A 16,953-nucleotide genomic window follows, 5' to 3' on the forward strand; every position below is an offset into this window, starting at 1 on the left:
TTTTTTTTTGTCTTTGTGAGGCAGGGATTCACTACGCAGTTCTGGTCTTGCACTCATTTTGTAGCTCAGGCTAGCCTCCAATTCACAGGAATCCTCCTGCCTCAGCTTCCCGAGTGCTGGAATTACAGGCATGTACCATCACACCTGGCCTCCAATTATATTTTCAGTATTGACCTCCTTGCTTAAACCCTCTATTCGGGGCTAGGGATTTAGCTCAGCGGCAAAAGCGCCTGCCTGGCAAGCGCAAGGTCGTGAGTTCAGTTCCCGGTACCGGAGAAAAAAAAAAACCTGTATTCATCCCACAGCCCCAAATTCTACTCATAGTAAAAGTATCTCTGTGATCACTCAAACAAAACACTTGTGTTGGTCACCCAGGTCTCATCCCTTCGCTCCCCCCTCCCCCCTAACATTATCTATGCTATGCAATGCACCTGTCTTATTTCTCCTCAGTCCATATCTCCACCTTGGCTCAAGCTCCCCTTCACTTTTCACTGTGATAACTTTCTAATTATTTCTGTCTCAGGAATCTTCTTCTCTAATCCAGCTCTTACACTGGGAATTGTAATAAGATCTTTCTGCCCAATTCCTGATATAGAGCTCCTAAACCCTTGTCATTTCCTAAGCAATAGTGGTGCTAGGGATGCTAAGAGAATCTGCTATTCTAGTGTTTGGTCTTTGATCCTAGTTCCTGGCACAGAGCTCCTAACCCTTAGGCTTTGCTGGCCCATAGGAATGTCTTTTGTTTTCCTGTAGGCAATTTGCGGTGGGTTCCTGGATGGGGGCTACCATAAAAGAACAGCCAAGATTAGAAGCTTTCAGCCCAACCTTTGGGAAGAGAGTGGGCCGCATGTTGGGTTAATAATTGATCAAACCAGCTGGGCCACCGCTCACACCTGTAATCACAGTTCCCCAGGATGCTGAATTGTAGGATGCCCGACCAGCGTGTGCTGGAGAATTGTTGGTGTGTTGGGAAAAACACACATTTTAGCCAGGATGTAATGAATGTTGAGACTATCACAGAGGAAAACAGTTAAACAGTGTTTTTCCTAATAAAGCAGCTTATATATTGCTTCCGGTAAATGGTTTCTGTATAGCTCAAAACTTTTAGCAACCTCCGTTACCTCACAACTGAAGTGTACACCTCCAGGATCCTTACCTCCCGCCTTGTCCTCTCACTGAAAGAGAGCCGACACCCTCCTGTGGGCACACACTTCAACTGGGGCCTTCACAACCCTTTTGAAGGCCTGATGTTGGTGCAGAAGTACAGAATCTAATGGAAAACACTGAGAACCAATATAAAAGCAAGGCTAAGAGACAGCGTCCTAAAGGTAGTGCTGTTTGATTCCCACTTTGGGGGTGTGTGATTCACATACAGTAAAGCCCACCCTCATCCTGTCCATTGGTATTTGTGAAAAATGTCTCCAAAGGGCACACAAGAAGCTGGGGCCGGCAGTTTTCTCTGGAGAGAAGAAAAGTGGTTGAGAAATGGAGTGGGCAACTAGTTTTACATTATAAACTCTTCAGTTCCTTTCCAACACTTCATCTTGTCTATGTACTACTTATTCCCAAAATTTCATAAAATAATCCATATATTCATATCACATAGCAATTTTGCTCTAGATAAATTGCTTGATGAAGCCCTACACATGTCCAAAAGGGAGATAATGCAACATTCTTTATAAGGGTGGGCCGGGGATGTAGCTCAGTGGCACAGTGCCCATCTGACAACCGTGAGGCCCTGAGTTCAAGTCCCAGTATCAAAAGTAAAATACTATAAGGGTGAGACACTAGGAATAACCAAAATCTTCATCAAATGGGGATGAATACATAAAATACATAAAATATAGAATAGCATATGAAAGTTAGATAGAATAAATAGATCTAGTGTAGATCTGTGCATCAATACGGAAAAACCCAAAAATATGTTGTGTAGAAAAAGAGTATAGCATAGAATATGTAGTTAGCATAAACTTTAAGTAAAAATTTAAAAAGTATACTTAGCACACGCTAAGTATATGGGCTAGCTGAGAATGGTGGCGCATGCCTGTAATCTCAGCATTTGGAAGGCTGAGGCAGGAAGATCATTAAATCAAGGCCAGGCTGAGCAACGTAGTGACTTAGAGAGACTCTGTCTCAAAAAATTTAAAAGGGCTGGTGATGTAGCTCAGTGCCAAGCCCCTCACTTCAGCCCCCAGTACTGAAAGTGGGGGCCTCTATAAGAGGATGCTAAACCCACACTGAGACTTTCCTCTGTGGATGGCCACGTTGGGTAGGGTAGGGGCTTCCTCCATACCTATACCATTTCATTTTTTAAAAAACTACAAAAAACACATGAAGCACGTAAGACAAAATGTTAACATCTAGAGTTCTGAGTGATAAAAATGCAGATGTTTATTGTGTCATCCTTTGTTTTCCTGTATCCTAAACATTTTAAATAAAAGTGAAGTGTACATATCTAGCAAAAGTCCTCTAGATAAATCCTCTTATTGATTTATCAAGTCAAATAGGACAGACAGGGACAGTCAGAGGAAGTAAAAAGAATGAAGATGTGTTATGTACCGGCACCAACTCCCCACTGTGAATGCAATCATTATGTACTGCAAAGGTGCACCAGTAAAAATTTTAAAAATTTTAAAATCAAGTAAGTTCTAAACAGTCAGCCTTGATATTAAATTGTATTCCTTTTTTTTGAAAAAATACAAAAATGTTGTAAGGAGGTTTTAGAACATTGGGAAACTCCGGTTTCGCAGGTCACATTTCAGACCTCGCAACCAAACGGAACCATTGCCACAGACGGCGCAGGGATGACCTGGGGCGGGGGTGGCCTGTCTTAACACGACTCCTGCACACGCCCATTCGTTCACTGTAGCCCGCCCCGTCCCAACCCCACTCAGTTTATTCTCCGGAGGAGACAAAAAATTTGCCTTGGAGCATCCTCCTTTTCCCTGCTCGTCTTTGCTCTTGGTGGAAATAGAACATTCTATAGGCGGAGCTACGGACGCCTCTTTAAAAACCCGAGTCTCCACACTTGCCCAACACTTTGGTTCCAGCATCCTGTCCTGCGAGGAAGCAACCAGCCACAATGATACCTGGAGGCTTGAGCGAGGCCAAACCTGCTACTCCCGAAATCCAGGAGATTGCTGATAAGGTGGGTTGAAGCATTTCAGGAAAAAATCTGATCAAAACCTCAGTCCACAGTGTGGCTCTGCCTTAAGGGCAGAGATGAATGTGAGACCCAGAGCCAAGGTGAGTGTGTGGCTTTGGGGCGAGTGACAGTGGGATACTGAGCTTTTCAGATGAAAGCTTGAATAATCCCAACACTGCCAGAGTAAAAGTTACGCTTTTTGCTGGAGTCTCATTTCCCCATTTGCTGAAGAAGAATTTGTACTAGATCAACTCTAAAGCCTTTACCTCCATGTCTGATTGGAGAACTACTGATCAGTTAGTCATGAATGTTTCCACCCTGTAATAAAAATCTAAAATCATTAGCAATTTGATGAAGTAGACTTTGAATATTCTTCAGGGAGAGTTTTTGTTTTTTTTTTAAATGAGTCAAGTGAGGAACAATATTGTGAAGAGGATCAATTAGAAACTTTCTTCACATTTGCCTAAATAGACAGTGTTTTAGTTTCTTGAGTAGAGAGTAATTAAATTAGTAGAGAAGAGAACTAATATAACCTCCAGTGGCTATAGGCCATCAAATTGATTATGAGAAACGTGAAACCCAATATTTTTAGCAAATCAATAATTTTTTTTTTCCAGTACCGGGAATCAAACTCATGACCTCACACTTGCCAGGCAGGCGCTGTGCTGCTGAGCTAAATCCCCAGACCCTTAAATTTTTAAGTGTTGCTTGATTAGCTATCACCTATGTAATTTATGTTGCATATTTCTGAAAGGCAAATAGCTCTAAATTATATAGATATAAATTATGGCCATAGCCATGTAATTTGTGGCCTCATTTTTTTATACAATTCCTTCTTGTTTTTTCTCTCTAACATGTCATTCTGTGATGCTTTTTGGCATACCAGGTCAGCTTTCGGTGTGAGTGGAAGAGGTGGAATTCTTTATGTTTCAGGCACTGAAAGCTCTGGAAGCAACCAGATGTCTGAAACTACTACTCATTCTTTAGGGCTAAATATTTCTCCTTCTGAACTTTTAATTTTTTCAATAAACTTTTTAGTTTAGATTAATTTTAGATTTACAGAAAAGTTGCAAAGGTAGTAGAGCATTCCAGTTTCAGGCAGTTTCCCCTGAAGTTATCAGCTTATGTCATCCTGGCCCTTTTGTCAAAATCACTGGTAGCTAAGCTCCAGACTTGTATGCGGAGTTCACACTCTCATTTCTCTCACCAGTATTACTTTTCATTTCGGAACCCAGGCAGTCCCTTGAGTTGTCACATCTCATTAGTCTCCTCTGGCTGACCGGTGACAGTTCTTTAGTTTTTCTTGTCTTTCATGACCTTGACAGTTTTGAAGACGGATTTTGTAGAAGATCCCATCTGGGTTGTCTAGTGGTTCTCTGGCAATTATAGAATGTTTAAACAAAATAAAAACCAAGATGCTATGAATACTGCTATCAGCTTTCTCCCCAAGGCTTTCTGTCAAACCTTGGAAACTTAAAGCCTGAGCCTTAGTTTTTTGGGTTTTTTAATATAGTTTATTCTCATCTGTCATTAGGCCTCCTTGCCTTTACTCTCTTCCTCCATCTAATAATAGTCTCCCTCCTACTTTCATGTCATCTTCTTTAGATCCTCCTATTCGGGAAAGAAGTTTGTTTATTTTAAAACATACCTTGGACAATTTTATTCTTTTCTTTCTTTGAGATAGAGTTTCACTGCTGTTCAGGTTGGTCTTGAACTCACTTTGTAGCTCAGGCTGGCCTCAAATTCACAGTGATCCTCCTGCCTCAGCCTCCCGAGTGCTGGGATTACAAGTGTGAGCCACACACCCGACCCATATCTTCTATTATAAACTTAAACTGAAAATGTGTTTCTTTCTGCTTTCCTCAGCCTCTGACTTTGCCAGACAGGTAGAATAAGAAACAGATATGGACAGTGTTACCTCACCCCACCGAGGCACTTTCTGTTGTTTGGAGCCTTGACCCCTGCTCAACCCCTCCTTTGATCTTCATAACCCTGAGGCAGGCAGGAAGAGCATTACATCTCATTTTCAGATGATGACACCAAGACCCAAAGTGCTTAAGAATCACCTGAATAAGAAATTAGCTGCCCCCAGGTTTTTGACCCCTTGCCCTTTCCCGCAGTATCAGCACATGGAGGAGATTTGTGGGGTGCAGGAAATGCAGAGGGGAAGGAGTGTGGTGAGTCCTGTCCTTACATTTAAATTGCCATGAGAAGTGTACATCAGTGAACCACTTCAAGGTAGGCACATTTCTTGAGTATCTCCTGTGTGTCCAGCTTTGAGCTGAGCTTACAGAAGCTATAGGGACTACAAGAGACTGCCCCTGCCTTCAAGGAGTTTACAGTTTGGGCAGGGAAGTCAGAATATCTAGAACATAATAGAAAACAATACCCAACTGAGTACTTTGCAATAACCATTGGTTGAGGGCAAGAAAGGACTTTAGGGTTTGCTAGTGAGCTCTCCTTACTCTCAGGTGAGTAACTACAGTGTGGTAGTTCAGCCCCTCAGGCACTAAACTCCCAGTTATCACTGACCTGGCCTCCTGCAGGAGACAGCCTTAAGGGACAAATCTCAGTTAAGTGGTAGAAGGTAGACCAGTAGTCAGTAGGCTCCGTGGTTTAGGAAGCGCTTTCACATCAGTTATATCAGTTTTATTCCCCTCTATACAACCCAAAGGGCAGATATTTTTATAACCACCTACTAAGGAAAATGATTCAACTCCTCCAAGACTATAGAATTGGTTAGGTTCCCATGCAGGGCTAGGCAGGTAGCTATGTACTGCTGGTCACCTGGATGATCTGAGGGGGTCCTAGTGGAGACCTCCTTTGTCTTTTCATTTTTGAATGTACTTCTGTTTTAAAAATCATCTGTTAAAATGCAAAATTCTTAAAGGAGCTGGCAGTAAGGAGGTTTCTCTATCCTTACCAGAAAGCTTGAAGGAAGAAGCTCTGGGGAGGGAGGGAAGTATCACAGACACAACATAGGTACCTGCATGTTCCAGGCACCTGAGGTCCAAGTAAAAGAGAAATGTTGGATACAGTCGGGAAGAAAAGAAAGGCAAACAAAGGGTTTGGAACTGAGAAGACATAAGCATTTTTGAAGGCAGAAGAAAAGATAACAGAGGTCCAATGGTGGTGTCATGTTCTAAAGGGTGCTAGGGGTACTTGGGTCCAGAAGAAGCCCCCTCTTCCAAGATTTTCTGTGTCAGCTGAGAGTCAGTGCCATACCTATCTTTCCTACATTTGGGAGATAAACTGTCAGAAAGAAAAACAACCATGGTCTTCTTATTCAGAAAGCATTGATAATGTGAGCAATACTGTGTGCATTGCTGTGGAGGCAGGGAAGACGTAAAATGATTCTCACCCTCTGGGAAATTTGCCAAATAGGTTGGGGGTAAGAGAGAAACATAATGAATTAAAGAGCCAAATGTGGCCTCATCCATGAAAGGTCACAATATATAAAATGAAGAATAAATTGATGGCCCCAGCAGCAAAAACTTCCAGGTCATTGTTTCTGGTCCATTATCTTATGTAGTATTTTTTTGTTTTTGTTTTTGTTTTTGTTTTTTGTCTTTTTGAGACAGGGTCTCACCATACAACTCAGGCTGGTTTTGAACTCACTTTGGAGGCCAAGCTAGTCTCGAACTCACAGTGATCCTCCTGCCTCAGCCTCCTGAGTGCTGGGATTACAGGCATGTACCACAATCTTATGTAGTTATGTAAAGTATTATTGGATAGGAATTCTCAGTATACTTATGCAAATGAAAGAATTGTTATTTTAATAATTGTTTTTAGAAAAGGTTATTGTTATTATTGTTGTTTCCTGAGAACTGAACCCAGGACACTCACTCTGAAATACATCTCTAGCCCTTTATTTTTATTTTATTTTGTGACAATTTCCCTAAGTCACCAAGTTACCCAGGCTGGGCTTGATCTTCCCTCCTCAACCTCCCAGAGTGCTGTAATTATACGTGTGCACCACAGCTTGCCAAACAGAAGTGAGGGCTATTATTACACATGCAAATGTGCATGCCTAACACACACACACACAGACACACACACACACATCCTTAAGTCATAAAACTGATTGCTACATACCATTCTTAGCCAAAATACAAAATATGATTTTTCTTGGCCAAGATACCATGCAAATATTTCATCTACATAACTTCCTGGGCACACCTTGGAGGCTAGCATGTCATGGCTGTCACCCCATCCACACATTTATGTTTCCCCTCTGATGCCAACCTCATCATCTGTCACCTCTCCTGCTGCCCCACACCCACAGAACCTGTCTTTCACCCGCCCCCAGAATCCTTTGAGCACTGACGTTTCCGTTTTCATCAGAATGTGCCTGGCTCACTGGATTACACCTCGGGATGAGTGGTTCCTTACACCCTCCACCCTGATTTCCATGACCCTGTGCACTCCTGGCATCCCAGTTCTCAGAGATCATTCCCACTGCGCCCACTTCCTCCTCAGCTTCCCCTCCAGCTCCAAAGAACTCTGCCTCAGAAGACACAGAATGACAGAAAGGTTGCCCATCACAGCTCTGTGAATTCATGCCCAATAACTGCAGCAGGGCATGAGGCTACCAGGACATCCCTCCAGTCATAGTCCTTCTTCCTTCCTGTTACCTCCTTCCTCCTCTGTTTTCTCAGTCCCTTCTCTCCCCCATAGTCCCTCCAGCAGGATGTCTCAGCAGGATGTTCCTACTTGTCTTGGTTACTTTTCTTTTGCTGAGACAAAATACCCAACAGCCAAAGTTAAAGGAGGAAAGGTTTCTTTTGGCTTAGTTTGTAGAGGTTTCAGTCCAGAATTGGCCGGCTCCAAGGCAGGGTGGTCTGGCAGAGGGCATCACAGAGGAGAAGCAGTTCAGGGGTGTAGAAGGCAGAAGAAAGTCCAAGCCACCTTAGTGGCTTCTTTCCATCCCTCTTATATTCTCTCTAGGATACTGGGACTAGGGCAGCACCAAACCAATCAGAGGACCCATTCAGTAATAGCCCACCTTTAATCCCAGCATCACACTGTCTAGATCCAGCCACCTCTGATAAAAGCCCCACCTATGACTGCCTGAGTCTTTGGGGGACCACCTGGACACAAGCCATACTCTACTCTTCTTAGACAATTGCAGGTATCTGGTAAGAAAATGCCACAATTGACCTCACCCCCTCATCTCATTCCTCCTGCTAGTCCTAGACTCCCCCTTCTTTCTTCAGCCGGTTCTTCCTCTTAGCTATGTGACTTCATTTCTTGTATCCTCAGTCTTATGCCCCATACTTCATCCTACAAAATGTATCAGACAACAGATATTGACAAGACATCTCCTACTAGCTCCATTCTCTTTTCTTATCGCAAATTTTTTCCAAATAGTGCCCATCCTTATCACCATCATCGTGTTCTATCCATTTTTTCCCACATTTTGCATAGCCTAAATGCCTCTGAGCAACTATTACAGATTAGGGGAAATGTCTGGATGCTGAGTGCCACATGGCTCAGACCTTCAGCTCTGAGTAATAAGAAAAGTCTGAACAACTCTGCATTAGATGTGTTTTACCAGGTACGTCCCTGATGGCCTCCTTCCTATGACCAGAGACCAAGCAACAAACCCACTGGGTTCTACTGGATTCAGCACAAGCTATGTCTGCTCATACTGGGCCCTGACCGCATTCCTAGCTGGCTTTCCTCCTCCTTGTGCCCATCTTGGTGGGTTTTCCACCATGCTCCTTTCTGAGTCTGAAGGTTTCGCTGACAAGCTCCCCTATGTAACCCTTTCCCTACTGCCCAGCTCAGATATCATCACCCAGGTCTGTAGATAGCACCCAGCATGGCACAGTGTTTTGTTAGAAAGGAGAGGAGGGCCGCAGGTTCCACAGCCAGAACTCAGGGCACATGGTGTGCCAGGTGCCAGTGCCTGTAGGTCAACAAACAGAATATTGTCAATCGCCTATCATGGGAAATTCTGAACTTGTGATCTACAGATACAATGGAAAGGTTACACATTTGGATCTATTAATAGGACAGACAGAAATAAAAACTTATGACACATGCTTTATAAAAATGACCAGAAGGCTAGGCATGGTATGGCATACCTGTAATTCCTCCGCTCTGAGAGCCTGAGGCAAGAGGATCACAAGTTAGAGCCCAGCCTTGGCAATTTGGTGACTTAATGGGACTCTGTCTAAAAATAAAAAACAGCCAGAGATGTAGTTCAATGCAAAGGCCCTGGGTTCAAGCTCAGCACAACAACAAAAGACCAAAAGACTGAAAATCAGAAGGATCACAGATCAAATACTTACATTATCAGACAAGGCCTGCAAAACAGCAAAGACTATGATTCCAAGTTTTTCAGCCTTAAGCACTCATGCTTTCCTCACAGCCTCGGGTTCCTTACTTGTAAAATGAACTTAAAGAGATCACTTTATGGTCAGTAGGAATGTTGATATGGAGATGAACTCTTTTAACTTGGTCCCTAACCCAATGAGTGCCCCGGGCTGGCCACCTCTCCTTTGGCTGTTCAAAGAGGTCAAGTTGAGGGGCCCAGACAGTGAACCCCCCCGCCTCACTCAGCTTCTCGCCCCACTCTTGTCCTTGCCCTGGGCTCTCTCCTTGCCCTACCTCCTGCCATTTCCATTTTTTCTCTCTCTCACACTATTTGTCTTTTTCCTTTCTCCCCTTTGGAGTCTCATTTTCCACCTCAAGGAAGGGCTCGGGCGCCTTCTTGCCATCTGAAGGCTGTCAGAGAAATGGGTGGTTGTCCGAGGTACATCTGGCTCCTGTAGAGTGCGCTGAGAACTCCACCTGCAAAGAGCTCCACCTGGCCCCAAGATAGAAGCATTTGCCACACCTGCCCACTAATGGAAAGACCGGATGGCCTCAGGAGAGCCCGAGATGTCTCAAAGGCCTGAGCGGCTCTCTACCCCTGAGCGGCGTTCCCAGCCTGGGCCATGGAGCCTTGAAATGGCTCAGGCATTAGTAATCTCAGAAATGTCAGAGCCTGCACTGAGGCACAGGACCAGATCTAGGGGTGCTGCTGGGAGAGTTGTCTGAGGAACAATTAGATCACCCCAGGCCCTGCCTTCACCTCCTCCACCCGAGACACAAGCTAGCCCCCTTCTCCATCCTGGCAGAAACCTGGAGCTTTGCTCTTAGTATGAATCAGGTCAGAGATCTCAGTACACTCCAGCATACCAGCCCAGTGAGGGTGGGAAGGAAGGGCCAAACCCGGACACAGTTAAAGTTGACATGTTGAGTCTGAGACTCTCCGGCTCCCTTCTCGCGCTAGGTTCAGCAGTGCCGGCTCCTGAGCTGGTGTCTCCTATGGTAGACAGAATGATGGCCTCCAACGATGCCCACGTTCTAATCCCTGGAACCTGTAGCAAAGGACTTTGCAGATTGCTTGGGCTGGATGGGAAGATTATCCTGGATTACCTGTGTGAATGCAGTGTGTCACAGAGTCTTTCTAAGAACCTTACACAAGTCCTGTACTCCAGTTAGTAGCTGTATTTTTCACAAGGTTATAGATGAGCAGTTCTGAAGCGATTCCATTGCTACGCAAAAACTGAACAAGCAAGTAAGTACATTGTGGATGAGGAGGCTTCTTTGTCAGTGTTTGAGAAAGAAGCGGCAAATAAGGAAAAGGAGCAAAACTAAATGTACTGTAATTTGTTGGATTTTAATCAGAGAAATGTATACAGGGGCCCCTCTGTATCCACTGATTCTGAACCCATAGATTCAACCAACTGTGAATCAAAAATAGTTAAAAATATTTCTCTATACTGAACATGCAGACAGTTTTTGTGTATAGGTGCGTGCCCGGGGTTGAACCCAGAGCCTTTGCACTGAGCTGTATCCCCAGCGTTTTTTATTTTTCATTTTGAGACAGGGTCTCACTAAGTTGCTCAGGCTTGGCTCCAGCTTTCAGTCCTCCTCCCTCAATTTCCCCGAGTTCTGGAATTATAGGCGTGCAATCCCGTGCCTGGGTAGTATTTCTTAATGCAGTATGATGACTATTTACGTAGTATTTCTATTGTGTAGATACTATGAGTAACCTAGAGATGATTTAAAATATACAGAAGGATTTGTGTATATGCAAGGGGGGGGTACTGGGAATCGAACTCAAGACCTCGTGTTTGCCAGGGAGGTGCTGTGCCACTGAGCTACATCCCTGGGCCACTATACTGTTTTATTACAAGGGATTTGAGCATCCATGGATTTGGGAATCCATAGGGACTCCTGGAACCACCCTCTATGGATGCCCAGGGACAAAGGGAGAAATAGGAGAAACAGTTAATTCCAGGGAGGAGGCAGGGAAAACTCAAGAGGAGCCTAGGATATGTTGTAGTGCCAAGGAAGGAAGTGCTCACAAAATGACAGAGCTATGTTGTAAGGACACCAGTTTGAAGAAGCTCCAGATGGCAAAATCTAAGGCTATTTAAGCCCCCCCCCCAAAAAAAAAGAAAAAAGAAAAAGAGTTATAACCTATAGAATAAAAGAAACATACAGGAATCATATGCAATTCAATGAATGGATAGGAGAGAGGGGATTCCTTACAATAGAATTCACATTAGCAAATATATGAGAAATGATGGGGAAAAAAAACACACTTTCATTTTATACCATACCATAGTAGTAATTATTACAGGCAAGAAAGGTCAGTGGATACTACAACTGGATGAAAGTATGAGGAAAAAGCTAGTTGTGTGGTCTGAATGTGTCTCCTTGAAAGATTTATATTAATTACAGAAAGAGTAACTTTGTAGTGGCGAGCCCGGCAGATGTGCTCCGTGTTAACATCACCAGGAGGGAAACGGGGAGCTCCTGACGGCACTAAGAGCACAGTTGGTGCTGTCCCTAGCAAAAATGTGGACAACAACCTAAGGGAAACCAGACAGATCAAAGCGGAGCGGCACTCTGCATACTAACCCTCCACTACATTTCCGGAGTGCCGAGGTCGTGAGCGACAAAAAATGAATCCTAGGAATTAATCCACAATAGACTAAGAAGACCTGGCAATTGAATGTAATGGAGGATCCTGGAGCGGAACAGGAACGTTTGGGGGCAGTAGGCAAAATACTCTAAAGGTCTGCAGACTGCTTAATAGTATTGCACCATGTTTATTTCCTGGTTTTGATGATTATTCTGTGGATATGTAAAATGATAACAATAGAGGAAACTGAATTCAGTATATGTCTTTAAAAATTTTTAAACACCTTCTTTTAAAATTTAAGTAGTAATTATTGTACTCTTGTTATTTTTTTCTTTTTTTTTCTTTTTGAGACAGAGTCTTGCAATGCAGTTCAGGCTCGCCTTGAGCTCACTTTATAGCTCAGGCTGCCCCCGAACTCACAACAATCCTCCTGCCTTATCCTCCCAAGTGCTGGAATTACAGGTGTGCGCCACCACCCCCGGCTGTACTCTTGTTTTTATTATTCAAAAGCATATATAACTACTGGAGCTTTACTAGTCACAGTGTTACTATGTTGTATTACCACACTGAGTTGACCTTAATTCAGCCTAAAGTAACAGAATTTCTTTGCTTGCTTTTTTTGTTTGTTTGGTTTTGGTTTTTTCCGGTACGGGGGATCGAACTCACAACCTTGTGCTTGCCAGGCAGGTGCTGTGCCACTGAGATAAATCCCCAGCCAGCCCCTTTGCTTGCTTTAAAATTTTATTTATTTATTTATTTATTTATTTATTTATTTATTTATTTATTTAGAATCAGGGTCTCACTATGTAGCCCAGGCTGGCCTTGAATTTGTGGCAATCCTCTTACTTCAGGCTCCCAAGTGCTGGGATTACAGGCCTGAATCACCCCAGCTCTGTTTGACTGTTTTTTGAGACAGTGTCACTCTGTAGTCCAGGCTGGCCTCAAACAATCGGTGGATCCACCTGCCTCAACATCCTGAGTGCTGGGATGACTATATTCAGTTCTATGTACTCTTTTTAAAGATAGCTGTTTTCCTTTGAAATACCAAAGGTAGCTCACAGATCTTTTTATCATCTTTGACAATTTTTAGGAGCATGAGGTTCCCAGATTTATAAATCACATAAATAGTGTCTAACATAACTTTGATAATCTGTTTCTGTTTTTCTCTTTTTAAGGTTAAATCACAGCTTGAAGAAAAAACAAATGAGAGTTACCAAGAATTCGTAGCCGTAGAGTATAAAAGTCAAGTGGTTGCTGGAGTAAATTACTTTATTAAGGTTAGACTTCAACATCTACGTTAGAGCTCACAGATATATTTATTTGATGTTATGTTTTGTGTACCTTACTGATCATCCTCAATTAAGATACCAGCATGAAACCTTGGTAGTGACAGGTCCTCAAATTTGACAGAGGACCTTATGCCATTCTTGTGAATTTAGAAAGCTTTCTTTTTCTTTTTTGATACCGGAAATTGAACTCAGGACCTTGCACTTGCCAAGCAAGACGCTGTGCTGCTGAGTTATATCCTCCACCCGAGAAAGCTTTCTTATATTGATTCTTAACTTCTCATTTCTACAAATTATACAGAAAAGGACTTCATAACAGTTGCTTGGTTTGTGGCCAAGGCTATTTCGAGTGTTGGGTGGGAGAGTAATATGTCAGCTTCCAGGGATTGGGGCTGAACCAGGTGCCATCTGCCCAAAGCTTTATGATCCTGTGTATCTGAATTAAATTGATTTGAGGAATGACTTGAATATTGTGCTGTGAAAAGAATTTTAACCATTTTTGCCTGTTAAGTATTTTGATTAATATAATTTAAATATACTGCAAATGTGTACAACTAAAAATAAATTAAAATTATATATCATTTAAATAACTTTTTGCAACTCAAGTAGATTCAGCTTGTGGCACTGTAATATAGTTTGAAGCTGTGGAATATTTAAATATTGTAAAAGTTAGAGGGGTGGTGCCACACACCTGTAATCCCAGCATTCTGGGAGGCTGAGGCAGGAGGATCAAAAATTTGAGTCCAGTCTGGGCCATGTAATGAGACTGCCTCAAAATAAAAGATAAAAACAAAGCGTTGTAAATATAGCACAGTGCAAAGGCCATTCATTGAATCTTGAATACCAAAATAAATAAATAGATAAAAATAAAATATTTTAAAAATCAATTGTATAGCTATATCAAAAAAATTAAGTGATATACTGACTCAGTCCCAAAGGAAGAAAATACTTTTCATGTTTTCAAAAGGGGAGCCAAATCAGCCAATCCACAGGGGCATGTGTGGGAGCCATTTTCACCCATATGTGTTAAAGAGATGACAATTCTGACTTAAAAAAAATAATAATAACAAGGGTAGGGTGTAGCTCAGTAGCAAAGTGCCTGCCTGGCAAGCACAAGGTCATGAGTTCGATTCCCTGTACTACTACTACTAATAATAATAATAATAACAGCTATTCAAGCATGTTTGCCTACTATTTACAGTTAAATTTCACCAAGGCACTGCATGGTTTATTTCTCTTTCATAATTAGCTATTGAAGGTACAAAAAAAATTTAAATGTTTTCAGGAATGATAACAACAATAATAATAATAACAGTAATAACTGGAACTAGCCAGCCCAAAATGAGAAAGTTACAAAACTGGGTCATGTGTATGGGTCAGCCCAGTCCTGCTTAATTTGGGTTACTGGTTTACACCAGACCCAGGGACTCCCGAATGGAACCCTGCAGCCCACAGACGCAGTGACGCTGTGGTCTCCTGTCCCAGTCCTCCCTCACAGATAGAAAAAGAATGTTTTCCACTGAAAAATTATTTTGCTCAAAATCAGGAAATGTTCTGTGAAAGCTGGGATCATTTCAATAATTTGTGATTAACCCAAATGTACAGATTTCATAAATGAACCCTCTCACACGTTTCTTTGAAAATTCATTAGAAAACAATCTTGAAATTTTATTCCCTTGACTGAATGAAATGTAGCCCTGCCCAGTCATTCCTCCTCTCACTTGTCTCTTCCTCTTCCTCCCCTTTCTCCTCCTCCTCACTCTCCCCTTCCCTCTCCCTCTGTCCCTCCCTCCTTCTTTTTCCCCTTCCTCTCCCCTTCTTCCCTCTTTCCCTTCTGCTACAACTCCAATATTCCAGCCACTGACCCCAGGTCCCTCCTTACTTCCTGGCAACCTGGTTCTTGGTTCCTTTGCTCTGGCCCACTTTCTGGGTTTAAGGTCTTGCTAGGGAGTTGACATCTCTATGCACCTTGGGCTTGTTTCTGTGGATCTTGGGTACCTAGCAAGAGACAGCATGGCACAAGGACTATAGAATTCGGTGTTAGAACCTCCGGGTTTAAACCTTGGCTGGACTTGTTCCTGATTGAAAGCAGTGTAACCAAAGCTTCTCTTCCTCTGAGCTTAATCCCCTGACCTGCACAATGGGGATAAAACCCTGAGTCAGGTACATTTTAAGAGCTGGGCATGTCCTCTCTCACGTAACCCTCACCAATAATTGCTGAGATGAGTATAAGCTACTTCTGTTGTGCAACTGAAGTGAAAATTGGGACCTGGGAAGGTGAAGTAACTAGCAAAGGTCACAAAAGAGCACAGCCAGGATTTGGAGGCAGAGCATCACCATGCTGCCTGTAATCACAAGGACTGTAGAATTAATTCATAGGCAATTAATTCATAGGCAATTAATTAGGCAGAGCATCACCATGCTGCCTGTAAAATCACAAGGAATGCCGAGGTTGAAGCCTGCCCCATGTACAAAATAAACACTTAGAAATAAATAAATAAAATAAATGCAGCAAACAAGTTTCCCAGTTTGGAAGTCAGAAAACAGAATCATCAAAACATACAGGCTACCCCTTGATTCTGCTCCATGCATCTTTGAAAGACGCCAGATTGTCATTTGTGCCCAAATTACAATTTAAAAAGTATGAGAAATAAACCTAGGATGTATGCTTCATGCCATGGCACTCACCTCTTAGCTTGTTTGTATAAATAAGACTGTGGGTTTATGGGAGCTGGTCTAAGAATGCTGGCCTGTATCTGAAATTGCCATTCCAGAAAGACTAATGGCAGAAAAGTCTTCACAGAACTGTAGACCTTTTATTTGATGTAGATCCAGATGAATAAATCAACTTTTTTTTATGCTCTCTTTTCAGGTTCGGGTAGGTGATCATGGTTATGTTCACATAAAAGTATTCAAACCTCTTCCTGGACAAAATGAAGATACTCTAGAGCTTTCTGGTTACCAGACGGGCAAAAGCAAAGAGGATGAGCTGACTGGCTTTTAGTGGCGTGTTCCACAGTGGTCTGATTCTTTGCACTGGCCACACATTGATGACCCTTGTTAGTAAATATAACCATTAATAAAGAAACATTCCTTTTCGAATACATTTCCACTGTTATGTATGTGTTTTATTAAATAGAAATGGCCTTTACTTTCTCAAAATCAGAATTATTGTTTTAGAGGAGAAATTGCCTATGAATTAATGTTAATTGGAAATCTTAGTCCCCTCCACGCCCAGCAGGCAGGCAGTCTTTGGCCATCAGTTAATCAGTCTCCTAGTCCCTGTGATTTCTGAGAAACCAGGAGTCCCTCTCTACCCTTATATTTTAAGAATAAATCAGATATTTTACAAAATATATTTTTATTTTGAAACAATCTCAAGCTCTAGGAAAAGCTGCAAAAAAGCCCCTTTTTCCCTAGATACTTAAGAATTTGCTACCTATAATAGTTCCCTGTCATCAGCAAATACTAGTATTCCCTACTACAAATACCACTGTACATTTCCCATAGCTGGGACATTCTGTTGCTGCAATATACCCTTCCAAAGCAGGAAACTAACACTGATGCCTGCAAGCATCTTGTGCCTGGACGCCATT

At 42.5% G+C, this 16,953-nt stretch overlaps 1 protein-coding gene across 1 annotated transcript; it reads left to right on the top strand.

Annotated features, from left to right (window-relative positions):
• Positions 1–2,849: 2,849 nt before the first annotated feature.
• On the top strand, positions 2,850–16,463 carry Csta (cystatin A (stefin A)). Its single transcript, XM_005386507.2, has 3 exons — positions 2,850–3,148; positions 13,247–13,348; positions 16,230–16,463. The coding sequence occupies exons 1-3, from the start codon at positions 3,083–3,085 to the stop codon at positions 16,359–16,361; spliced, it is 300 nt and encodes a 99-aa protein (XP_005386564.1). The 5' UTR covers positions 2,850–3,082; the 3' UTR covers positions 16,362–16,463.
• Positions 16,464–16,953: the final 490 nt, after the last annotated feature.

Source organism: Chinchilla lanigera, unplaced genomic scaffold (genome assembly GCF_000276665.1).
Source record: "Chinchilla lanigera isolate Chin_1 unplaced genomic scaffold, ChiLan1.0 scaffold00026, whole genome shotgun sequence".
Classification (NCBI taxonomy): domain Eukaryota; kingdom Metazoa; phylum Chordata; class Mammalia; order Rodentia; family Chinchillidae; genus Chinchilla; species Chinchilla lanigera.